This window comes from Amphiprion ocellaris, chromosome 22 (assembly GCF_022539595.1).
Source record: "Amphiprion ocellaris isolate individual 3 ecotype Okinawa chromosome 22, ASM2253959v1, whole genome shotgun sequence".
Classification (NCBI taxonomy): domain Eukaryota; kingdom Metazoa; phylum Chordata; class Actinopteri; family Pomacentridae; genus Amphiprion; species Amphiprion ocellaris.
The window spans coordinates 25,542,756-25,569,078 of NC_072787.1; the positions used below are offsets into that span (position 1 = coordinate 25,542,756).

The 26,323-nt window shown below is 41.3% G+C and overlaps 1 protein-coding gene across 6 annotated transcripts in view; it reads right to left on the reverse strand.

Annotated features, from left to right (window-relative positions):
- Positions 1-26,323, reverse strand: part of LOC111565276 (dipeptidyl aminopeptidase-like protein 6) — a 315,168-nt gene that overhangs the window by 103,998 nt on the left and 184,847 nt on the right. For all 6 annotated transcript variants that reach the window (XM_055007119.1, XM_055007120.1, XM_055007121.1 and 3 more), the window contains one exon: positions 5,172-5,286. In XM_055007119.1, the coding sequence (XP_054863094.1) occupies positions 5,172-5,286 (115 nt within the window). The remainder of the gene's footprint in view (positions 1-5,171; positions 5,287-26,323) is intronic.

Below are 26,323 nucleotides of genomic sequence, written 5' to 3' on the forward strand. Positions count from 1 at the left end.
TAAAAGTTGATTTGTGTTGCTGCAGAGATCTGTGTGTGTGTGTGTGTGTGTGCACCTCTGCTGACTAAAGGGACACAAACTGAAGCTCTTAAACTCGTTGCAGTTTTCATTCTGAACTTGTCTTTGTACAGAAATGTAAAGGAAAAGTCTGACAGACTGATCTGCAACTTTACTTTTACCTTATCTCTAATATTTTTCTTGTAATGTGCAGCAACATATCACCCCCTGCTTTCAATGCTTCCCATTCAAGTTCTACACTATTAGGTTTTAGAACCAGAAATATGTGGGTCTCTGCTGTAAATATAGGAAATCAGTGGTGGATCACTGAACCTACAGGACAGAACCAAGGCTTTGGCACCATGTTCTCTGTTCTAATGTTAACCATTGCTTCATAGCAGCAACCAAGTGTGTAACTGGTAGGTGGGAGTTCCTTAACAAATGGAGATAAATTGAAAATAACTAGTAAATTACAACTGACAGATCAGATCCATCAAAGGGGTTCATTAAAGGAGCATATTTTCTACTGTGTTCTGAGGGAAAATAACAGCATTTACTCAGTACTGAATGCATGGTTGCACCCGAGCCAAGGCAGGCAGTTGGTCCATATTTCTTTCTGACTCAGACTTACTGCATCTGTGAACTGGAGAAAACATGACACATTCTCTATCTGAGATTTAGGAGGTGATAGCAAGTTCTCTAGTGTAAATGAATGCATAAACTTGGCAGCAACAGCACAAGCCACTTCCCCCAGTGGTTACCGTGACAACAACCTAAATGATAGGGCAATAAGTCACTTTAAAACCACATTAATCTGGGGTCAGGGTTGGTGTGAATAATCTCCACCTGCACTGTTTGTTCAACATCACTAGCAGTTCATTAATCAGTAGAAAATGTATGCTGAGAAGGCAGTTTCTTGAAATATAATCAGTTGTGAGTTAGCAAACATAGGGCACTGTGATGGATTAACTACGAATGGGCACCATGACAGAGACTTCTTCGGCAGTTAACCGCATCAAACCAGAGCTCAGGTTCTCAAGTGACTTGAGAAAGCAGATGTTTGAACTATAATCAGTTCTGTGTTAGCAAACAAAGAGCACTGTGGGAGTTTAGCTACCAATGGGCACCATGACAGAGACTTCTGTGGCAGGCAAAGGTGTCTGACTAGAGCTTTGTTTCTGAAGATGAACTGAAGCATAGACAGACAGCATTCCTGTAACTAAGTGATTAATATAATCAAGCCAATTTTATGGTCAAAATGTCAGCATGTAAAAAAAAAGGTCTACTTCTGAGTTTTATCATCCACCGATCATTGATTGAATGTGGCTGACTATTAAGACAATTCAGATCCAGAGTTTAAAATACCATGCTGTGTAATGTCAGAATCATGAATAATGCCTGTAACATGTTCAAAATCCCATTACAATCACAAGCAGAAACATACACATGAATGTACAGTACATAATACTGAATGCCACTGAAAGAGCAATTTTCCTTGCCTACAAAGCTGTAATTGGAGATTCAGTTTCACGCCATCATCTCTGTGACTGGCTGCTTTCAGCTGCACCAAATTAGCGTAACATGTGATCCTCCCACAGTTTCCGTTAGCTGTCACTCTGTCAATCAGCCTGACATCCCTCGTTCGGAAGGAATACCCAGATGCCAATAGCGAACATCTGACCTAGTTGTACTGACGTGGAGAACAGAGCAACCTCTTAGCAATGTGGAGCTATCGGTTACAGCAGATGCCGGTTGTCAGAGGAGGGAAAAGGGAGAAGGAGTCCAAAACCCTGCGTGTGTGCCGAGCGCGAGTGCATGTGTGTGAGAACAAAGTGCTTGTCGGATGCAGTTAGAAGCTGGCTGGCTTGTCTGGGAGGGAACATCCATCAACAAAGCCTCTTCCTAACTGAGTGGAAACAACATGCTATCTCATAACTCCTCGCAGGAGCTGCACCGCTACAGTTTGCTGCTCAGAGTGAGGCGCCTTTGTTCCCAAAATGTTTCTCCTTGAAGTGTAATTAGAGCAAAATAAGTCGCTCTGAATGACTAATGGAAATAGCCTTTTAATGGGAAGATCTCCCGAAAGCATTTAGAGAGTGTTATTAAATGTTAGTGGTGTACCTTGCACTCATGGGCGCATTTACACTGCTAAATAAAACTTGTTTTAAAGACTGTTGTTTAAAAGTATACTTGGTTTTTCTTGATTAATAACCCACCTTTATTCTGTCTAGAACTATTCAAACATAAATTCATTTTCTGACAGTTTTTTGTTCAGTTAAAGAGATCATTTAAGGATTAAGCAACAGTCATTTTTCTCCCCATATGTAATTTGTTTCTCATTCAAACACAGGAGTGGCCAAGCATCCCTTGACTGATTTATAACAACTGCAACAAAACAAGTAGTTGTGATATCAGCGACTGAGAATCACGGCCTTCTATTTTCTTCACAGTCACACACGGAGGGATTCGTCTTAAGAAGCAGAGATAACAATTTCTCCACTGACGGAGCCTGAATAGACCACCGAGCCATATATAATGGAACGCTCACTGCGTCTTTGGGGATCGACATCTGCAGTGTGTGAAACCAAACGCCTTCTTCAGCAGTTATTTGTAATTCGAATACCACAGCACTGTTGACTCGCCACACATTTGTTTTTTCTTGACAAGAAAAAAAGTCAATTCTATGCACACTTTCTTAGTTATTAAGCACACTAAGTGGAATCTTGCATCCATTAGGGCTTAAATTATTAATAATGTAGGGCAAAAGGTGCTATGGCTTATGAAAAAACAAGATCCAAAATGTGCTACGTGGCCAAATAAGCAGAAAGTTGGGGGTGTTGTTCACAGCTGTGCAAAGACTGAAAAAACTGAGCTTGAAAGAGAAGTCTAAACCTGCTTCACTTTGTTGTGCAATCACACGCAGTCAATTGTAGTATGAAATGGATGCGAATACTGGTATTGTCAGCTTTTGAAAAATCACAAAAATTGTCAAATGCAGCCTCATCAGAAATGTGATGACAGGAAGATATCGGGGAAGAATGTTTGAGACGCTGATCGACCCATCAGCAAGCACTGCCTGGAGAATACTGATGCCTCTGCAAACACATCGCTGCTGAATATGTTAGAAGTTCCCAAACCACAAGCATCCAGCGCTCTGAAAAAGCTTCCCACAAGGTTTTAGCACCAAGTTAAACCTGAGCGAGTCGAGAATGTATCGTCATGGATTCTCTAGAAGGCTCTCAGGGCGAATAACTCTCTGTAAAATCACAAATTATTATTTGCACATTTATAATTTTGTAGATATTGAAGACCCTATCTGGTGAAAATCAAGCTTTTTACTTTTTTAACATGTCTAGTGAAGAGTAGATCTGCATATTCCAATGGAGTCAAAATTACATCAAAGTTACATCTACATCAGCCACTTTGATGCCGATATTGACTATTTTCATGGAAGAAAAAACTATAAATACGTAATTTTCATTCACAGAGACAATCTTTTAGAGGCTTAATGAATGTCCAGAAGAGAATTTTAAATAAACAAGACATAACGTGTTAATTCTGAGGTCAATTTTTCCTACTTTTTAACAGATTAAGTCTAGATGTTTACCTCTTTTCAGTGCATAGTAGTTCATTTAGGATAACCAGCTACCGGCAGTGGCTTCATCTTTGGCCTGTCTTATCTAACTACTGATAAGGAATAAGCATATCTGACCGTATCTTTACTGGAAATATAGGAACACTGAAAAAGAGCCCCAGGACAATTGCATAGAATAATGTACGTCCCGTATTGGAGAAGCCTGCAATACCAAAAGGCTACTTCCAGATTTCTAGTTTGTTAATTGAAACATAACTAACAACTCAGGCATGAACATACCGGTTCGAAAAGTACTTAAGAGTCACCATTTCCTTTATCTCTGCAAGCACCAAATATATTTGACTTTGCAGGATCCATGGATTCAATTAACAGTCCATCTCCAACACGATAACCCCCAGAAGGAGTGAAATAAACCGTCTGCACAAACAAACCAGTGTCCTTGAGGAATGATTCATGGAGCTTAGGATACCTAATTAAACCGCACCAAACTTTCAGCACCAGATTTTCACAAGCCCAGAGCTTATTTTAATACCCCCAGAATCATGAAAAACACCCACTATCTCCCAGTTTAACGGGCGAGTCTGCTTGAGGCCGTGCAGTAGCTTAAAGGTCCACAGCTTGTGTCAAGGGTTGGAGCGGAACAGTGTTTCTGCTCGAGCACACAAAGTCGACACCGGGGGAGGGAGGGGTGCAGATTAGTGCGAGGTACAAGCTGGAGACGCCACCTGCCCGGCCTCCGTTTGCCGCCCGACTCCCGCTGCCCCGCCTTGTTTGGAGGCGGCACCGGGTTCATCTGAGTCCAATAACAAACGCCCCGGGCCAGGAAGAGGCCACAGGCAGGAGGCGGTGACGGCTATCAGGCCTTGACACCAGGCTTTGACACCTGCCGTCGCTCCAAAAAATCCTACTGTGGTGGTATTTTTACTCGGACACCTGTCTACATCCCTGAGGATTACGTATGAAAACATTGGATTTCTTCGATAATCGCTGACCCTGCTTTGGCACCACACCTCCGGCTATTCAAGGCCGCATTACCTGCAATTTTCTGCGACAGTAAATCATAAACAAGGGCACAGTGATTACTGTCTTTGTAACTGAATTACAGCACACACAGTGACAGTCGTACTGACGGATTGGACTCTGGCAGTGCATAAAAACCATATCGAGGAGCTTTATGAGGCCGAATCTAAACAGCTGGTCTATTGATTAAACTCTAATCTAAACCTGCAAACGGAAAATCCTGAAGGTCACTGTGAAAATCAGAAGCCTTAAAATAACCGAGGGAGTCCAAAATGGGCTAAGTGAAGGAGGCATACGGGAGCGGTGTTTATGAAGAAAGTAATGTTGACTCCAATGAAGGTTTACTGACCTTCGCTAAATGTTACACTCACGTGGGTGTTAAATGTGACATTATAGCGGGTGACACCGCACAGTCTGCATGGGAGCTGCACTGACACTTTATTCTTTGCATTGCTTGGATTGATTGTGAAAGCTAATGGGCATGTCTGTGCATAATAATGGCCGTGTAAACAGAGCGATGTGTAGTGTACGGAGTAGAGGACCCCTCCCGGTCCCGTACCTGGTGTCAACAGGATGACGGAGGTGACGATCAGCGAGCAGATGACCAGAATGACAAGAAGGGCGATCGCTATTCCCTTCCAGTTCCTCTGCGGAGGGTTGCTGCCCACCAGCTCCTACGGAAAGCGACAGAGAGGAGGGAAAGAAAGGGTCAGTCAGAAATCGGCGAATCAGATTCACATAAAGGTCGGCACGTGAGCAAAATGGAAAGAACAATAGGTGGCGTGGAACGATAGAAAGTTAGGCAGGAAACATGTTAAAAGTGAGGAGGAATCAGAGGAGGAATAAATGGCAAACTCATGAGAAGGGGGAAAAAAAAAGATGCCAGTCAAGGACGAACGTGAGGCAGAGTCGCAGCCTCTCGGTTCTCAAGGAGACACATAGCAGCAGTAGTAAGAGGAGGAGGTAGAGGAGGAGGGGGAGAATTCCTAATGAGCTGAGCATCAGCGGCCATCATGCACAAACGAATGTGACAGATAAAAATGGAGCCCACGACACATCGGTGAATTGCATGCTTGACAACAGCGCAGGGAGAAGCTTTGGTGTTGGCAAAATGACTCTGAGTTATGAGCAACCTTGAAGCTTTTTTTCCCCCTTTCTTTTCTTTTTTCCCCCTCCTCTGACCCACAAATCCAGAAACAAATGAACTTTAATGTGAATGAAATTTTAAAAGAACAGATACGGGCCCCAGACGACGGATCACCGCAGGATACGAAATAAGGAACAACAGATCGGAGCGCTAGCTTTAGGCTCTTTCTAAATCAAATAATGTGCAAAATAATGTGGAATGCATTTGTCGCGCAGTGATGTGCAGCAGGTGGTTGTGTTCAGCAAAAAAAAAAAATTAAATGAGCACAAAATTTACACAATATATTACAGTAACAAGTCAAGGCGGTTGAGTCAGCAGCTATGGATGATTCTGGATGCCCTCCAAGCTTCCAGTCTAGAGATGGAGGCACTCAGCTTTATCTCATTTAACAAGTAAAGTTAAGGTCTGCACCTTAAAATCAAATACTCACACCTGGTTTTGATGACATAACATTGTAAAAACTAATTATTTCAAGCAGTTTTTTGGTTATTAGCGCTCTGCTGAAGTCTCTTACAAATAAAGCGAGATTACAAAGTACAAACTGAGAATCAATCGAATAATATAAAGGTAAGAATACAAGAAAAACTCCTGCAAATGCAACCACTGCAGAAATGTTGAAATCAGGGATATACGAAGCCTCCTATTAGAGCTATTGGATCCCATAAGAAATCTTAAATTCTGTGTAAGCTGAAGCAAGCCGGAGATGAAAATGAGGTACTTTAGCAAATAAAACACCCAGAGGGGGGAAAAAAAGGCCCCGTGGCTCAATGTGTGACTGTTAAGACCAAAAAGGCTGGAAAGTTTCTCTCATCAGCGGTCTGGCTCGCACAAAGATAAACCTTCACCAAAAAACTGCAACCAAGTGGGACTCTGCAAAAAGGGTCCAAAGCCCAAGCTGTTAGCGGAGGATTAATAACTTCTTAATTAGTTTATAGAGGATGAAAGAGTGAAGCAGAGCAAACGCTTCTGGGACCTGTGGCTGTGGCGCTAATGAATACATGCAAAGGCTTTAATGAAGCCGAATGGCTGAGCTATGAAGCAAACCTTTTAGTGACCTCGTTCCCACCTTAATTGAAAAGAGACCAAGACATCATTAGACTGCAGATAAGAGCAATCAGGGCTATTTACCAGGCTGCCCATTACCCACAGTCATTAGAAGAAGGATATAGTTAGTTAGCAGTATGGCGACGGCCACGAGGAAGGACACCTCGAGCAGAGACAAGACGAACAAGAGGTGATGATATCTACATGTGGTTGCATTTTAATTGGGGATGTCGCTGTTGATCATTTCCATGTAGCTGTGGTGTACTGAAGTCATGATTATTGTAAATATCTGTTTAATTTTGCAGCCCTACACTCTTGGGAATAACATTTGGCCTCAACAAAAAAGAATTAAATCAACAGTTTGCATCGATCTTTTTGATTTATGACCACTTCTAATCAGGTTACACTACCGTTCAAAAGTTTGGGGTCACTTAGAAATGTCCTTATTTTTGAAAGAAAAGCTGTTTTTTCAATGAAGATAACATTAAATGAATGATAAATCCAGTCTAGACATTGTTAATGTGGTAAATGACTATTGTAGCTGGAAACAGCTGATTTTTAATGGAATATCTCCATAGAGGTACAGAGGAACATTTCCAGCAACCATCACTCCAGTCTATCACAGGACTACACATAGAGACAAACAATCACACTCACACTCACACCTACAGACAATTTAGAGTTACCAGTTAATCTCAGCATGTTTTTTGGACTGTGGGAGGAAGCTGGAGAACCTGGAGAAAACCCACACATGTACAGGGAGAACATGGAAACTCCATGCAGAAAGATCCCAGGATGCAAACCATGGATTTTGTAGCTGCAAGGCGAAGGTGCTAACCACCAAGCCACTGTGCAGCTCACTTTATGCAGTCGACTTACAATAAATTATTGGAGAATAAAAATGAAGCAAAGGTTAAGAGAGCATAAAAGACACTCGATGCTCTACTCAGAGACATTTGTGCCAAAGTATTCACTATTTACATTATACCCAAAAGTTATACAGATGGATTTGGCAGAAAAAAGGCTCCGTTCTGTGAGTTCTCTTGGCATTTGAGCAGAAACATAGCTCCCGCTGGTTCAACATTACAGAATAAGCTGAGAAATGGTGAGACGACATTTAAAGTTGGATGCTGCTAGTCAGTTTGAAGCAGAAATGAGTCGATGACACTGCAGCAGCATGACATTGGTTCTCTGCCTCATCTAATGAAACTCAACTGAATTATAGACCGACTAAGTGACAAAAGTGATCGGAGCCAATTATTGCAATGAATAGATCTATAAACCTAAACAACAAATACGCCCAGGCATGAGTTCAGTCGTTTCTGAGGGATCACTGCAGAGATCCACTGATAAAACCTGTTATGAGCTGACATGCTAATGTGATTTATTTCATCTAATTCCGCACTGAGCCGTCTCTCTGGAACAATCTATTTCTTCAGCAGAAATTAAAATCCTATCGGAGATTATACTAGAGTGGCACGCAGCCCGATGCGTATTGTTGTGGCAGTATGTGACACATTTACGGTACGGAAAACGGTGACGAAGCTGAAGGAAAATTGCTCTATGGAGGACAACCAATCACAGGCAACAATGGGAACGCGAAATCTGTGTTCGATGCTTGTGCTGTATGCAAATAGCCTCGCACTGTAGATAACGCAGTAAAGCCGGGCACGATTCCATCACGGCATCTTAAATTTAACAGTCTTATCTCTGTGTGAGTGAATGTGTTTTTTTTTCCTTCAGAAAATCCAGACTGCAGGGCAACCTAAACTAAAGCAGATCTCTCGCCGGAAGGGCTACAGCATGACTCACAGTGTGTTGCAAAAAGTAGTAAAAGGAAAAGGGCATCTAAACCTGCATGCAATTTTGTTATCTGTCATACAGGAATCGGCACAGCTGCTTGGTGAAGCATCAAATGTCACAGTGTATCTTAGACCGACAACTCCATTCCAGGTACAAAAAAAAAAAAAAAAAAAAAGTTTATTTTAAGTTCACTCAACCTTTGTGAACGTGGTGCGAATGAAAACTTTATCAAAAATTAGCCTTTTGGTCTTCACTGCTGTCTAGAAGAAGCAAGAAAAGTTCAACTGTCTGCAAATGTTTGCCACTACTACTATAGAACAGACTAAAAAGTAAACACTGGAGCAAATCTGCAAACAGCACTTCCATACAGAGCGGCATACACTACTGTTCAAAAGATTGAAGTCACTTAGAAATGTCTTTATTTTTGAAAGAAAAGCATTTTTTTTCAATGAAGATAACATTAAAATTAATCATAAATACAGTGTAGACATTGTTAATGTGGTAAATGACTATTGTAGCTGGAAACAGCTGATTTTTAATGGAATATCTCCATAGAGGTACAGAGGAACATTTCCAGCAACCATCACTCCTGTGTTCTAATGCTACATTGTGTTAGTTAATGGTGTTGAAAGGCTAATTGATGATTAGAAAACCCTTGTGCAGTTATGTTAGAACATGAATAAAAGTGTGAATTTTCATGGAAAACATGAAATTGTCTGGGTGACTCCAAACGTTTGAATGGCAGTGTGTATAAGTTTACAGAACAAACACAAGAAAAGCACTGAGAGCACAGTAGTCTGCAAAGGCTGCTCAGTCATTGTATTGTTTCTGATGGATGAAATCTTTAATAAAAAATGACCTTGCGCTGAGCAGTTATGCATGTGTACGTTATGTACAGATACCTAAATATGTAGCGAGTGGCGGGAATTGAAAGGCTATTCAAATCATCATGTTGAAAATTTCTGTATATTTTCATATTCCAACGTCATTTTTTTCCCAGTATCAGGCCGCCCTATTTCCAACAGAAAGATGCAACACTGAACAGCTAAATGCATCTTAATCTATTGTGTGCTATCGATCGAGCACTTATGCTCTATGTGGCTGCTCAGAACTCTTGTAAATAGTTGTGGCCGTGCTCCTGGAGAAACATTTGGAACACTGCTGCAGTTTTACACTCTCTGGGTTGAATCAACACGATGATGTCTGTGCAAGCTCTGCAGATTTAAACATGACAGATACTGAGGCCTGGAACACGGCAGGATCTTGTTTTTATTCGAGTTTGGACCTGGATCCAACCACGGCACCCTCTACTTTTTTTTTTTTACTCTTTCTGTCATGTTTTGGTCACGCTCCAAGCCTTCCTGTCAGTGAATTCTCCTGCAGCCTCCCAACATTTTATTTATTTACTCTTCCTGCGAGCTCTGATGTCTGTCTCCTTGCTGCTCCCTTTATATCTCCCCTCTCTCTTCCCTTCTCCTTCCTCTGCCAGTCACTTGTAATCACCTCGCCATTACTTAAGCACATAAGGTCTAGCCAATTAGTCCAATCATTATTATAATTACAGATCACAGAGGCATGATCGGGAAGGTTAGACAAGGTTTTCGGCCTGCGTCTGCACCCTTACCCAGACTGAATAAGTGATTATTCTCTCCGAGCCCAGAAATAGCAAAGAAGTGACAAAATCTTGCTGAAGTTTCTGTCCTTTGTGGCTTAATCATGTGTGGTTGAACTATTAGCGCCCCAGCCATGCATCCAGTTTAATGCATCGCTTTCTGACAGCTAGCTTTGCGATATTTTGTGTAGTTGCTGATGCTGGTATGTCCACACACACACACTACTGTTGAAAAGTTTGGGGTCACCCAGACAATTTCATGTTTTCCATGAAAACTCACACTTTTATTCAGCATGATTGCACAAGGGGTTTCTAATCAACTGCATCAAAACAGGACTTGAAATAAGATCTCCAACAGGCAAATTACACATAAAAAGCGTACCCAAAACACCTTATTAATGGATGCTACCATTTACAGAAGTTCCTCATATGCAGGCTACAGTAGAAGCAGCAAAACAGATATTCTATTGTAACATTAACCCAAGTTGAAACCCAGTGGCTCTTTGTAATTAATATTCAATCAATTGTGCAGCCATGTAACTGGCATTGCCTTCTGTTTTTGCAGCCAAATCTTCCTATTCAGTGTTTGTCTCCTGTTTCTTGCTCATTTCGCTGAACACATGTGGAGCCTGCATGTCAACAAACCCAGTGTCTCATAATTAAAGTGAGAAAAAAAAAAGCTCTCTTAAAATAAGAAGTCAAATCAAAGAGTTAATTATGTTCTATCAGACAGACTTCTCCTCTAGATTAGTCATGGAAAATGAACACAGCGAGGGTTTTCTTTTGGTATAAAACAGCAAAAAAATTTATAATAAGAACAACAATTTGGCCGACTTCAATTGCATTTCCTGCAATGTGACCAACGCACATCATGAAACCATATATCATCCAGGTGTTGTTGGAATCTAGGCTTGTCGGGAGTGAGTCTGTCCATATTTGTAGTCCTGAATTCTAAGGATTTTTAACCAGGAAGCCAGGAGTTTCTGACACAAACCCTAATTTTCATCCACAGCAGTATCTCAAAAGAAGCGTTTTGATCATGTAAGGAACATTGCAAAAAAAAAAAAAAAAAAGTGATTCCTTCTATTTCTGTACGATGCAGCCACCTAAATCTTGCGTCAGTCGTATCACTCTGGTTCTCCTTGTTCATTACCAAGTGGGCTTTAGAGAGCACCTTAAAAGCATCCTGAGAACGAGCTTCCTCCTGTTGATCCCTTCAAGTGTTTTTCAGCTCGCGCCGTCACAAGCGTTGCTGATTTTCAGTTCTTTAAGAACCTGCTTTTGATCCGGCATCCTTCTACTTCAGCGAACCAACAGATTTCTTGGGTCACACGGACTGATATCAACTTAAGATTCCCAAGAGCTCCCTCTAAATCCTGCAACAGAACATTCAGCACCAACGGGGACGGAGCAGCCAGCCTGTATTTGAGGTTTGACAGCAAATCTGTCGTACTTTAAGAGTACAGTCAAGACTTTTCTACCTTGTCTTGACTTGCCAATGCAGTACAAGAAAGTGCACAGTGAATACAAAAGGGAAAAGAATGTCAGGTCTGAAGAATAAAGCCGAGATCTGACAAGAAGCAGGTCATTACAGTAGCTCTACGGCATGAGTCACTGGTCCGTTTATGCTAGCGTTATGGAAGCCACAGATGAAGGCTTGGCCCGTCTCTCTGTGCTGCTTGAATAGCTCAAACTATCAAGCCTTGTGCATGTCTGGGCTGCATGTATTTCTCCCCGAGGACAAGAAGATGATGCCTCTGGCATTAGTGGCCGTATAGATCATTAATTCTGTATCTCAATGAACACCCTAAAGCGACAGCAGGGTATCTTTTTATCTAAGGCCCTCCATGCTGCTGCATGTGTGTTTCAGCCTATTTTCTATACTTTAATGCTACTTTAATGTAATGTAATCTCTGACATCTCCACATACAGTGCAATAAGTTAATAGCAGGGCCAAAATACCATTGGCCTTAAGTGCTCATATAAGATCCTTAATGACACGATGAAAAATAGAGCCATTGGGGAACGTTAGAGAGCCTATACAAGAGCCTATAAGAAGCCTTCCCCTTTTATTGCTTTTCAATGTTGAATCATGGCCATTATAATTTGTCCTTTTTCTATATGCAACATGACAAGTCAGTGTTGAACAGATGAAGCTTTGGCTGAAATTACATCATTGAGCCTGTGTGGATAGATCTCTAACAGCTTTGCACATCTGCAACTTTACCCTATTCTTCTTTGCAAAACCAAGCTCCATCAAGTTGCACAAAGATCATGAGTGAACAGCCCTTTTTTAAAATCCTCAGTTAAATTGAGGTCTGGCCTCTGACTCGGCCACTTCAGAACATTTACCTTGTTGTCTTTAAACCATTTCTGTGTAGCCTTGGCTATTTGCTTTGGGTCAATATCTTCCTGGAAAACAAATCGTCTCTCAAATCACAGTTCTTTTGCAGACTGGTGCAGTCTGTTGTCCTTTTGTTGTCCTCCAGGTTTTCCCTATACTTTGCTGCACTCATTTAACCCTCTAACTTTAGAAGCCTTCCAGAGCCTGCTGCTGAAAAGCATCTGCACATCATGATGCTGCCACCACCATGCTTCACATCATGATGCTGCCACCACCATGCTTCACATCATGATGCTGCCACCACCCTGCTTCACATCATGATGCTGCCACTACCATGCTTCACATCATGATGCTGCCACCACCATGCTTCACATCATGATGCTGCCACCACCATGCTTCACATCATGATGCTGCCACCACCATGCTTCACATCATGATGCTGCCACTACCATGCTTCACTTCATGATGCTGCCACCACCGTGCTTCACATCATGATGCTGCCACCACCATGCTTCACATCATGATGCTGCCACCACCATGCTTCACATACTGATGCTGCCACCACCATGCTTCACATACTGATGCTGCCACCACCATGCTTCACATACTGATGCTGCCACCACCATGCTTCACATCATGGTGCTGCCACCACCATGCTTCACATACTGATGCTGCCACCACCGTGCTTCACATACTGATGCTGCCACCACCGTGCTTCACATCATGATGCTGCCACCACCGTGCTTCACATCATGATGCTGCCACCACCGTGCTTCACATCATGATGCTGCCACCACCATGCTTCACATCATGATGCTGCCACCACCATGCTTCACATCATGATGCTGCCACTACCATGCTTCACATCATGGTGCTGCCACCACCATGCTTCACATCATGATGCTGCCACCACCATACATCACATTATGATGCCACCACCGTGCTTTACATCATGATGCTGCCACCACCATGCTTCACATCATGATGCTGCCACCACCATGCTTCACATCATGGTGCTGCCACCACCATGCTTCACATCATGATGCTGCCACCACCGTGCTTCACATCATGATGCTGCCACCACCATGCTTCACATCATGATGCTGCCACCACGATGCTTCACATCATGATGCTGCCTCCACCATGCTTCACATCATGATGCTGCCACCACGATGCTTCACATCATGATGCTGCCACCACCGTGCTTCACATCATGATGCTGCCACCACCATGCTTCACATCATGATGCTGCCACCACCATGCTTCACATCATGATGCTGCCACTACCATGCTTCACATCATGGTGCTGCCACCACCATGATGCTGCCACCACCATACATCACATTATGATGCCACCACCGTGCTTTACATCATGGTTATGATGCTGCCTCCACCATGCTTCACATCATGCTGCACTTGTGTTATATTCTGTGACTCACTTTGAGAAGGTGAATACTTATGCAATCATTTGTTTTCCATTTTATATTTTTAACTAATTTATATTACTGAAAACTCTTTTCACATTGACACAGAGTTTTTTTTGCAAAAGCTTGTCAAAAAACTAATTATATTGACTATGATGATGTTCAAAAGCAATAAAAGGGAAAAACATCCATCTGAATACTTTGTAAAGGCACTGCAGACATCATAGCGATGGAGAGATGGGATGCTCACAAAAGACTGCAGCAAGCAGTGTATTTTTCAGCTAAAATCGAACAGAACAGCAGCCGAATGTAATGAGTCAGTAGGCATTTAGCTTTTAAGTGATATGCTTTTAATTTAGCTCGGGGTTGAGCTCCTTTCTCACTGACACTTTGAGAGACACAACGTGGCACATTCTCCTAACAGGCACAAGTCTGGCAATTAAGTGGATCAAACCTGTAACCTGAGGTCTGCTAGAGCACAGACTCTCCAACAACAGACGCAAATCTTAAAATAATGACAGCAGCGCATCTCAGCACGACGAGGTCTGATGCAGTGAACAGCAGGAGCAAGATGATAGCAACTGCTGGGACACAGTAATCATTAGGCATTTCAGTCCACACTTACTTAAAGACTTCAAATAAGAAAACAGCTCCAGGCTCAGTAGATGTGACATGAGGGTCAACAGGAGACTGTTTTGGTTTTGATGAGCTAAAAAATACTGCAACACCGTTACCACTGGCTGTAGATGATGGAGATTAAAGTCGCACTTTTATAACAAGAATGAATTTCAATTAAATTAGAGTAAACCACACAGATACACATAATTAGAGCAACTGCATGCTGTGAATGTGACTGGAAAATAAGAATGCTTTGTAAATTATGAATAATAATTTCCTTGAAGATGATCCTCCTTTCTTTTTTGCTAATTACACTTGATGATTATCTGTATTGTTTGAGATTAATAGCCACTTTTGTGATAGTAGTTATAATTACTGCTTGAGCAAACCCCGACTTCTCCATACAAACACAGAGTAAAGGTGCTATTTCAGATCGTTTTTACAGAGCGGAGATGTGATTCAAACCTCAAATAGAGGGATTTAGAATATCTGCTTCCTTTCATCCTCCCCAAACAGACTTCATTTTTTTGCAAAAAAATATGAGCAGATTAATCTCAAGTTGAAATCCTCTCCGATTGTTTAAATGGTTTTAAGTACAGATGGATTTTCTCTCACGCCTTTCCCCATCAGACTTTTAATCTTTGAAAAAAAGATTCCAAAAAAGAAAAAGAGAAAAAAAATCAGCTGCCTGTTCCGGCTCTGTGCTTCACAGGTCAAAGAACATCAGTGCAATGTGATTGCATCCAAACCCATTTGGGCAATCTTGCTGTTGTCATCCAATGGGGGTGCAGCGATACGGCTGTAAATAAACAAGCTGTCTTGTTTGGTACTCGTGACGGGGGTAACTAATTTCCAACTGGCTAGCGCTCGTGTGTTGTTCTTGAGCTTCTTCCGCCTGGTTTGTTTGATTTGCGAGTGAATCTCTTCCAGTCCATTAGCGAGATGCTGGGAGGGCGCCACTGCCAGCTGACCTCTCTCTGCAGAGTTTGCACTAAATCACATCTCTGTAACATAACGTGGAATACCAACTACCAGAGGACGAGTCGGTGTATCATCAGTGTGTATGACACAGAGCGGCTGCAACAATGTAGAAATAAACCTGTAGGAACGTATCCTGCGACACACACAATGCTGGCATTATTTGCATGTGATTAAAATACTCCACCTCAGCCTATAATGCCTTCCAGCTGGGCATCACAACTGATGGTATCCAATGTATAATTTAAATATGATCTCTGAAGCAGCTATAGACAAAATGCGCCTTCGCATGCAACTGCACATTCTGCAGAAGCAATTAATCACACCGATGTCGTATTATTGTCCTCATCACTATGGAAACAGTAAGGCTGAATAGGGTATTTATCGCTTATAGCTATACCTCTTCTGCATGGTGAACACACATTATGACACGGCTAAACAAGTGACGAGGGGGAAAGAGATTCCCGCTCACCTCTCATGTTTAATGCATGAGGGCAAATTTCTATTTGTCAGTCTCAACACATAAGTCTTCTTTAGGAAACAAGAACAATAAAGCATATACAGCCAGAGTTTCTCCTCATTTCATCACCTTTTTCTGTGGCAGTGTGTATCTACACGTCTGCCAGGGGAGGCGAAATGTATCCACGAATTCTGTGGCTACGCCGAATGACAGATTCGCCTTCATCTCTTAACTTCAGTGGTGCCACAAGTACATGCAAAAAGGTAGATGATATTCCACTCGAGACAAAGATCTTCTTATGCTGTTCTGTAGGCGTAAAATTATAGGTTGCACGGTCATCCTGCTGAATCTGATGTTACTGCCGCTTTAATGACATATGCCAATTCAAAGGCGCCACTGGGAAATGTTCCAGCACATCTTTTAGCCAAGTATCTGAAGGCATACCCTTGTGTGCAAACGTATGATGTGCTGACTCCACTAGCGAACCTTCAATTGGATCTATATGGATTGTCAACTCTAAAATAAGCCTTCACAGGTTTTGCAGTCTCCGCAGAAAGCAGATCTCAAATGTCAAATTACATTAAGTGTGTATAAAAAGTTCAGCCTTTGTTTTGTACATGTTAACACTCCTTCATATTTCTCACTATTCATTCATTTACTTCTACTGACACAGAATGTATACACAGTTTCTGGTTCTGTATGTAATTAGAGGATAATTCAGCTGTCAACGTCTACTCAGTCGTACAAAGACCGAGCTGTTACTATGACACCAGCTATATGGGTGCTCAAGTATTAAAAGAAGTATAAATGACCATGTTTTCCCAGCTGTAAATTGCTGGAATTCCATGTTTTCCATGAAAACTCACACTTTTATCCATGTGCTAACATAACTGCACAAGGGTTTTCTAATCATCAATTAGCCTTTCAACACCATTAGCTAACACAATGTAGCATTAGAACACAGGAGTGATGGTTGCTGGAAATGTTCCTCTGTACCTCTATGGAGATATTCCATTAAAAAAATCAACCATTTCCAGCTAGAATAGTCATTTACCACATTAACAATTTCTAGACCGGATTTCAGATTCATTTAATGTTATATTCATTGAAAAAAACTGCTTTTCTTTCAAAAATAAGGACATTTCTAAGTGACCCCAAACTTCTCAACAGTAGTTTATACCCAAAAGTCCAAAAAAATGGCAAAAAAAAACAGAACTCCTAAATAGCAATTACCTTTCCCAGCAGTCAATGTCTCCTGCCATATTATAAAAACTGATTAGGAGAAGCTCGAGGAAACAACCAAGAGCTCCCCACCTAAAGCAGCATCTGTGAGATGTGCTGGAACTAAACTGGTCCGCTGAAGCCATATGCTATAAATAAATGTCCCGATGTATCACGAGACACCCTTACAGGTTCCATGTCCATCCCCCCTATATATCAGAGCTGTTTTGGCAGCAAAACATGCACTTGTACAACATCAGGAAGCTGGTTTTAATGTTATGGCTGATTGGTGTGTGTTTCTATTGCATTCTGTGTCATTTGTTTCCCCAAGAAACAACCCTCCAGGCAGAGGTCTGTCACTCAAAATATCTGGCACATAAAGTCCAGTTAACACTCTGCTCACCTGCTACTTGAGTTTAATGAGATGCGGATTCAGGCTCACTTAAGTGTTTTGCATGGAAACTTCCCAGCACATACTAACTACAAAGACATCAGAGGCACGATGGAGAAGGAGGGCAAGGGGAGGACAAAGGAAAAAATAAAAAACAGAGAAAGGGAGGCCGAGAGATTCCACTGCAGAGCACTAGATGTCCCTTTAGCCCACACCCAGAGCCATTGGTATTCACTGCGGCCAGACGGCAAGTGCCAGCGTGTTCTGCATCTCTCAGGAACATTAAGAATTGAAAAGTATCTTTCCTATTGTTCTTATCTATCAGCCTTCATTCCATAACGCACACTTGTCTTGCCACTCGGGCAAAAATAAATTGCCGTCATGGAAACAATATGCGCCAGCAGACGCACTCGCTTCCTGGAAATGAAATGCCCCACAAGCCACTGCTTCCAGGCGCAGGGGTCTAATAAAAAGAGGCTGCTGCTCCTGTTGATGTTTACCCAGCCTAATGTATTCTGGCCTGCTGTTCTTTATCACTTTCTCAGAGAAAATATGAACATTCATGTAGAAAGAATAGACTTCCAGACTCTTTCATTGGCATAACGTCTGGTTGAAGTGCTCTCGCAATGAAATTGTCTTAAGAGCAGTCTTTTACTGAAAAAACATCCTTTTTTTCTTTTTAAATATATTACCTGGTTTCACCTCACTTATGCAAAAAAAAAGGAAAATAAAAATTCAACCGCTCGAGGCTGCTTCTTCCTTTTAAAACACAGCCGCTGCTGCTCGGTGTGAGGCAGAAGAAGCAGGACATTGATGGGTACTTTCATGTATTATGAACACTTCAACACCCCAGTGCCTGCCCAGTGGATGTTCAAATACGCTCTGCGAAAGGCCCGGAGGACTCCAAAAAAACCCATTCACAATAATATATCAAAATCTGTGATGAATTCTCTGGTTACTGCGGTGTGCACGCCGGGCATTTCCATCCATCTACCGTGTTTGTGTGGCCCCTCGCTGTGTTTCCATGGCAACTTTGTCAAAGTGGAAAAATAATTCACCGCTTACCCTCTATCTGGCCACCTGTTGTTATTACTGCAACCTGATTGTTCCCGCTCTTGCACGTTGCATCTCTGAATGATTTAAAAGGTTCATAAGCAGCATGTTTATTTATTAATTGGTGGTTATGGCTTTTATGATTAACATTCACTTCACCATATAACTGCATATTACGCAAACCCTTATTTAATGCATTCTTTTTCTGAAGCTCATGTATTGGGGGTCATTCCATGTGTTCATGCAACAGTGTCACAAACCGCAGAATTATTCATGTTTGTTGGTTAAAACAGCACAGGTGTTGCACTCGCTTCGCCCATTACCTAGCAACCGCACATCTGGTCTAATGGACGATTAGCAAAGAGCATGTAGCGACACAAGATAAGTTCACAAACAAGACACAATTCCACAGACAAATAAAGCATGTGGTGTCGCATTCTTTGTTGTGGTGTCCCTCTATGAATAGTTAAAAAGCTCTTAGAAAGATTGCGTGCTATTTAAGTATACTGTGCTCTTTAGAATGCCAGTTTTGCTATTAACCCTCTGAACTAGAAGCAATTTCTAGGTGTTTTTTTGCTAATTTTCACTGCAATATAAAGTTCTGCACCTCTATGGAAACAGGAAAAACATGTCCAGAAGTAGAGAATTGTATTTTGTGCAAAATAAATCATCAAAATGTATCCTAAGCATTTTTCCAAGTGTCCACAAGTGTAACCAAACCTGACAGAATAAATGTCACTCCATACGCTATAGATATTTCATCTTTATAATTTGTTTCTGTCCCATGACTGTTGAGTACAGTTGGGTCACTAATGCTTCCCTATGGAACCAAGGACTGCAGAATTTTTTAGTTTTTTTTTTTTTTTACAGAATCTGGTTTATTTTTTGCTGAATGTTTAAGTGAGGCACGGAGAATAAAGTGATTCTGATGAAATACCACACTCTTCCGAAGCAAAAACACATCACAGACGAGTAGTTCAAGGTTAGTCGGCTCTAATAAATTGCATAATTTGGCAATTTTGTAAAGATAACACGCTTTTATAACCTGCGGGTGGGGGTTGAAAAGGTTAAACTAACTCATTCACTCCTAATACAGCATAATATTGCTCGCGCACCCTTTGTATGTCTGCTTCAAGTACGACATCTGCACAAATATTCACTGTCACACATCACTTCTAACTAAAGAATAAAGAAAATCTGATGTTTCTCAGCATTTAAACCAAATGATTAGGACCATGAGCCCTACTGTATATACACTAAACCAAAGAATGATACATTACCTCTTGGCTGATTTACTGTTGTAAATGAGGATAAACTGTTCAGCCTTGAACCTTCTTCAACTCCCACAAAATTGAAGATGCTATCTTTTCATGGAGTGCATCTATTCCATTATTAGAGTTATTTTATGCTGCCAGAACTGAACAGTTCATGTGTACAAGGCTGTTTTGAGGTATTGCTTTAATTTATTAGTTTTATTACTATTTTTAATACCATCATGTACCATAAACCAGGTTAAATACTTAAAAAAAAACGTTTTAAGATATGAAAAATTTACAACTGAACCTAATTGACGGTGCTGGAAGGCTGAAAGAGGCGCATGATCTGTATATTACCTCACTGCCAATGATGACCGGTCAATAGAGGGCACACATGACCACTTTAACCAACACTGTTTCAGTTCAGTAGATGCTGACTGTGACAACAAAAAAAGTGACTAAAATGGGCTGATGGCACTTTTTATAACCACTGCTGCATATTTGCATTGCTGTAAGTAGCAGAAATGCAGAATATAACAAACGCATTACTTTAAAAAAGCAGTTTCAGCAAGTTGAATTTACCTCTTTAAATTAAAATAATTTGTTTCCTCCCGTCACAGAAGACCCTGCTGCTTATTGAGAAAAAAAGAAAGGTTAAATAAATGAGACAGTCCTCTAGTTGCAGACGAAGCAAAGGCACTAAGTTAGACAACCGCCATGTGTAAGCAAAAGTCTTCAGTGTTTGTAGCCTCATGCAGGTATAAAAAGAAAAAGAAAAAATCAGCAGCCAGCACTGTTCGGCGCCTGTGGAGGATTTAGAGATGCTGGCTCCCTCCCTTTCAGGATACATGCTGTTTGAAAGTAGCCAGCTCATCAGGTTGTCAGGGCATGAACTTGACCAACTAAGGGGGTGGAGATCAGGACTACCAATGGACTTATGGTGCCACAAGGCAAAAAGTTTTGTAGAGTAACTTTGCCTGTAAAGTCATGTGGAAAAAGTAAGAACGTCCCGTGGAAACGTGACTTTTTCGTCATGTTTGAACAAGGAAACTTTTTGCTCAGGCTGCACAGTGGCTTGGTGGCTAGCAGTTGCAGCTAGAAGATCACAAGGTTCGCGTCCCGGCCTTCCAGGTGTCTTTCTGTATGGATTTTGCATGTTTTCTCTGGGCATGTGTGGGTTTTCTCCAGTTACTCCAGCTTCCTCCCACAGTCCAAAAACATGCTGAGGCTAACTGGTAACTCTAAACTGTCCATAGGTGTGAATGTGGGTGTGCTTGTTTCTTTCTATATGTAGCCTTGTCACAGACTGATGACCTGTCCAGGGTGTCCCCTGCCTTTGCCCTAAGTCAGCTGGGATAGACTAAAGCCCCCCAACGATGCTAACGAAAATTAAGCAGTGTATAGATAATGATTGGATGGATGGAACTTTTTTGCTCCCCTTTGAAACAGTGTCTACTTATAGAGGTAATATACTCCAACACGTTGCACATAAAATCAGCATTTTCTAGTCATCTCCATAATGTGACACATCAGCAGGATGAAAAAAGTAAGCACAATTATCACACCATATTTTTAAGACTAGAATCAAGGACTTCAGATGGGTTACCAATGATTAGAACCTCCTAAGGAAGTGACAGGTGGAGCCGATCTCGTTGAAACCTCAAATTTGAAATTAATTAATCAAACAACTGGCTGCACCAGTAAATTCTGCCCAAAAACAGACTGTTTGATGGAAACCGTCTACATGAACCACAGCATTTTCAGTAACTCTTGCAACTCTATGGAGTCAAAGTGCATTCATCTACAAGCATAAAGAGATTGCACAAATTTTGAGCCGCCGTGAAAAAGCCTTCACTGTCCAAAAAGAACATTAGAGCAAAAGTTTGCCAATGAAAAAGCAGCCAAAGAGCAGGCTTTATGGAATAATAATAAAGGTGCGAAGCATGGTGGCGGCACAATCATTGATCCAACTATGAATTCAGCATCATATCAAAGAGTGCAAGAAGTTAATAAAAGCCATCTGTACAAGTAAAGCTGAACCAGAAATTGGTCTTTCAGCAGGATAATGATGCAAAAAATACAAGCAAATCCACCAAGGAATGACTCAAAAAGGAAGAAATGGAAAGGCTAGAAAGCCCAGATGTGAATCTGATTTGCATGTTGTGGGGGGAACTAACAGTGCATGCAAGAAAACTCTCAAACATTTTGCAACTGAAAGGATTTTCCATGGAGGTGCGGTAGCCAATTCTGCAGAACGTCTACAAGAAGTTATGTCTGCTAAAATGGGCAATAGAAGCACCTGAGACTTACTTTACTTACTTTTTCCAACAGAATATTGATATTTTTATTGAATACATAACTGAAAAGCAAACTTTCCTCAAGGTGTCGTTCAACTGTATTGTCTTTATCTGTAAGCAAAGGAAGAAAAAAGGTTTAAAAGATTGCTTACCCAAATATGCCACCTATGTCAAAAAAATGTACACTACTGTTCAAAAATTTGGGGTCACCCAGACAATTCCATGTTCTCCATGAAAGCTCACACTTTTATTCATGTGCTAACATAACTGCTCAAGGGTTTTCTAATCATCAATTAGCCTTTCAACACCATTAGCTAACACAATGTAGCATTAGAACACAGGAGTGATGGTTGCTGGAAATGTTCCTCTGTACCCCTATGGAGATATTCCATTAAAAATCAGTCGCTTCCAGGTAGAACAGTCATTTACCACATTAACAATGTCCAGACTGTATTTCTGATTTATTTCATGTTATCTTCACTGAAAAAAACTGCTTTTAACTTTTCAATGGTAGTGTATCTATATACTTATTTTTTCTGCCACATACAGAATCGTCAAACTGATTTTTTCTTTTCCTGACAAACCCTCTTTGATCTTTCTGGAACATGACACAAATAATAAAGAGAAGGCCGTTTTATTTATTTTAAAGGCCGTTTTATCCTGGAAAGATATCCCCACTGCAAGTATAAAACATTCACCCCCAGCAGACATGAATTGTCTCGCTACAAAGTTTGCAGTTTCCTTCTACACAGAGAACATAGTCTGCAGTCAGTGTGGATTCACAACACTTAGAAGTGATTCCAACAATAATAGGTTTTCACAGAAGGCAAAGAAGAAGAAGAAGAAAATGACCGCAGACTCGTCTCAAACCTCTCCTGGAGCAAAATCCAATCCTGTGTCCATATTTATACTCGGTATGTTCCAAGCTTTTGTAGTTCGGCCAAAATGCGTCTAAATACACTGTTTTTGTCTCAGTTCTCATGGGTTGTGTTGTCAGACTAACAGCTGAGAGATCACAGCACCCAGTAGCTGCTCTGACACTGTACTTTCTGCAAAGAAAGTGCAGCAGCAGCCGTGTTGAAGTCTTATAAGAAGCGTGCTACCAAATGACGATAAAGAGAAATCAGCTTGAATTCAGTCTGATGGTTATAATGAGCTTATTTGAGCCTGATTGTATACAGACAAAGTATACACTTGTGTACTTGGAAGCCAATCAGTGAGCTACTTTAAGAATTTAAGACAGCAAACAAGTGTAGAAGCAATGAAAGAAAACGAGGTGAGAATACTCACATGTAAGTTTGGATTTGTTGGGTAAACAGAAAAAGCAAGAAATTTAGCCACAGTTTAGCTATAAAATATGACTAATGTGCTAATTAACACATATGGTGGCCAAACATACATAGATATTAAGCAGATATAGATATTATACATAGAAATAACTAATCACATAAGAAAATTTGCCCAATTAATGGGTGACATCATCATAAAATGAGTGAAAAATGTTGTTAAATGATGCTAGTCACCATCTAATGTGATTATATGAAAGCGTGGGCCACTTTCTCAAAGTCTGGGGATCAGCTTTACTGCTGTACTCAGGACACAACAAGAACCAAAAGCATAATCAGGATTTCCGCCAGTGCTCTGCAAAGCCCCACACAGCCAAAGCATGAGGACAGTATGGTTGGAAACAGATATACTGGTAGGAAAGCTCTACAGCAACATCCAACATTCACGATTCCATAAAGTCGATAACTTTAGTCTAGCCTTGGTGCGATGAAGCATCAGCCAGCAGATACTTTAGTAAGTTTTTCCCGGCCGGTTTGTGTCTTGTACCCTTATTTACTGGAGGACATGCAAAGTATAAGACTGTTCTGGGAGAGTGCTGTGTGTAGTCCCAGCTGCCTCAGTTAACAACTTTTCAGCATGATATAATAAAGTTGTATACTGGAAACTGTCTGGCTGTTGCAGAAATTGTAGCCCTAATTCCCATCTCTCTTCCTAAAGGCAAATCAAAGCAGACGACTGACTTGCCAAATGTGGATGGCGGCAGAAAGGCTCACTGCAAAATGAAGGTTAAAGTCTGGAAATATTAAGTATTATTTATTATGGGCTCAATATTCAAAAACACATTGAAAAACAGGTTATGATCAGATTTTATCGACAGCATCCTGGCAATATAAGCAAACAGCCCATACCATAATACTTGCAAACCCCCGCTGGCTAAAAACAGAGAATGACCTTCTTGCCCTCAACAAGTACTGCCAGGGAAGTAAAGGGCCGAGGCATTTGACCCCTGGTAGCTTTAGCTGACTGTTCAGTTCAGTTCAGTTCAGTTCAGTTCAGCATTACTCTGCAAAGCTGCTATCAGCTCCCAGGTGAAAAAAATGCAGGTCGAAACTAAAAACAAAAGGACAAATAAATTCACCATAAATATATGGACTATTGTTCAAAAGTTTGGGGTCATCCAGACAATTTCCTGTTTTCCATGAAAACTCATGCTTTCATTCATGTGCTAACATAACTGCACAAGGGTTTTCTAATCATCAATGTGCCTTTCAACACCATTAACTAACACAATGTAGCATTAGAACACAGGAGTGATGGTTGCTGGAAATGTTCCTCTGTACCTCTATGGAGATATTCTATTAAAAATCTGCTGTTTCCAACTACAATAGTCATTTACCACATTAACTATGTCTAGACTTTATTTCTGATTAATTTGGACCTGAGTACCGAATGATTTTGGTGGTCTAAACCTAACCCAAAATGTGTGTAAATTTGCACACACATCAGGACAGCCAGGTTCTGAAAGACTGTGAAAGAAGACCAGGTTACAATTCTGTATTCTTTCTTTATGTTTTCATAGCAAAGAGGGAAAGAAAAGCTGCCTTGGATTCAAATGATTGCAGAAAAGGGCCTTGATGATTATTAAGATGATAAATATTAAGAAAATACGTCTGCATGTACTCATTTGTGTTAACCAACGTATTAGATGGGCCTCTAATTTCCATTTACAAATTCACAAATCTGCAGCAGCTTTCTGTAGCTGCTCACCTTGCTGCAAGCTGCTTTTTTAAAAAATGGCATAATTTAGAGACGGTGAATGAAATGAAAGAACATTGTGAAGGTAAAGGTGGAATAAAACATGCAGGAGAGTTTCTCCACTAAGACCAGAATGCAAAAATCTGAACCTCACAGAAGAAAAGAAGGTGATAGGCGATCAGAAGGCTGTTTCGTTTGCTTGCCGCACTGAAGATAATACAGGCGGTCATGATAATCACATGGTCTCAATAGCTCAACCATCCCCATCAATACAGCTTAACGCTGCTCCACAGAGTCTCTCTCCGCATTGTCTTTCCACATACAAAGCTTGACATTTCAATCCGAGCCTGGCGTTCCAGCTGCCGAGGCGACAATTACTGGTGAGGAGAATGTGCTGGAATAAGGATAATTCTCAGACAACAGCACCAATGAACCACTCTGTGATCCCAAACGAAATGCTCAGGTATGCCAAAACGGGCCGCGGCAACCGAGGACATGGATGAGGCGGTCGGCTTTAATGGACATGCTTAGTGGGCCACGGCTAATGACACCTGTTGCTGAGGCTTGGGGTTTCCCAGCGAGGCAGCAGACCTGAGCAGATGCAAACAGATGACCATTGCACCAATACACATTTGCACCCAACTTCAGCTCCCCCTTGATTTTGTTGTGCCCTTTGGGGGAAATTACACTTAAAGAGAAGTATCAATAGTATTATTTGCCATTACACGGCATGTATACCAAGACTGGAGTCGAGTAAAGTGCCAATAAATCCCCCGAAAATGAAATGTATTATCAGTGTGATGCAGCATTTTCTAAATTTGATATCATGAGAAATCAGGTATAAACACGGCCATCGCTGAATTGATTTTTCAATAAAGAAAAACATGCATTCTCTGCTCCCCTCTGCTCCCTCCACCATCCACCTGAAAATAGCCCAGAGAAAGTGCTCTCCTCGCTGACAAGCGGCGAGCAGTTTGCTCTCCTGTCAAGCTACGGTGGAGCGAAAGGTCGATACGTCTCC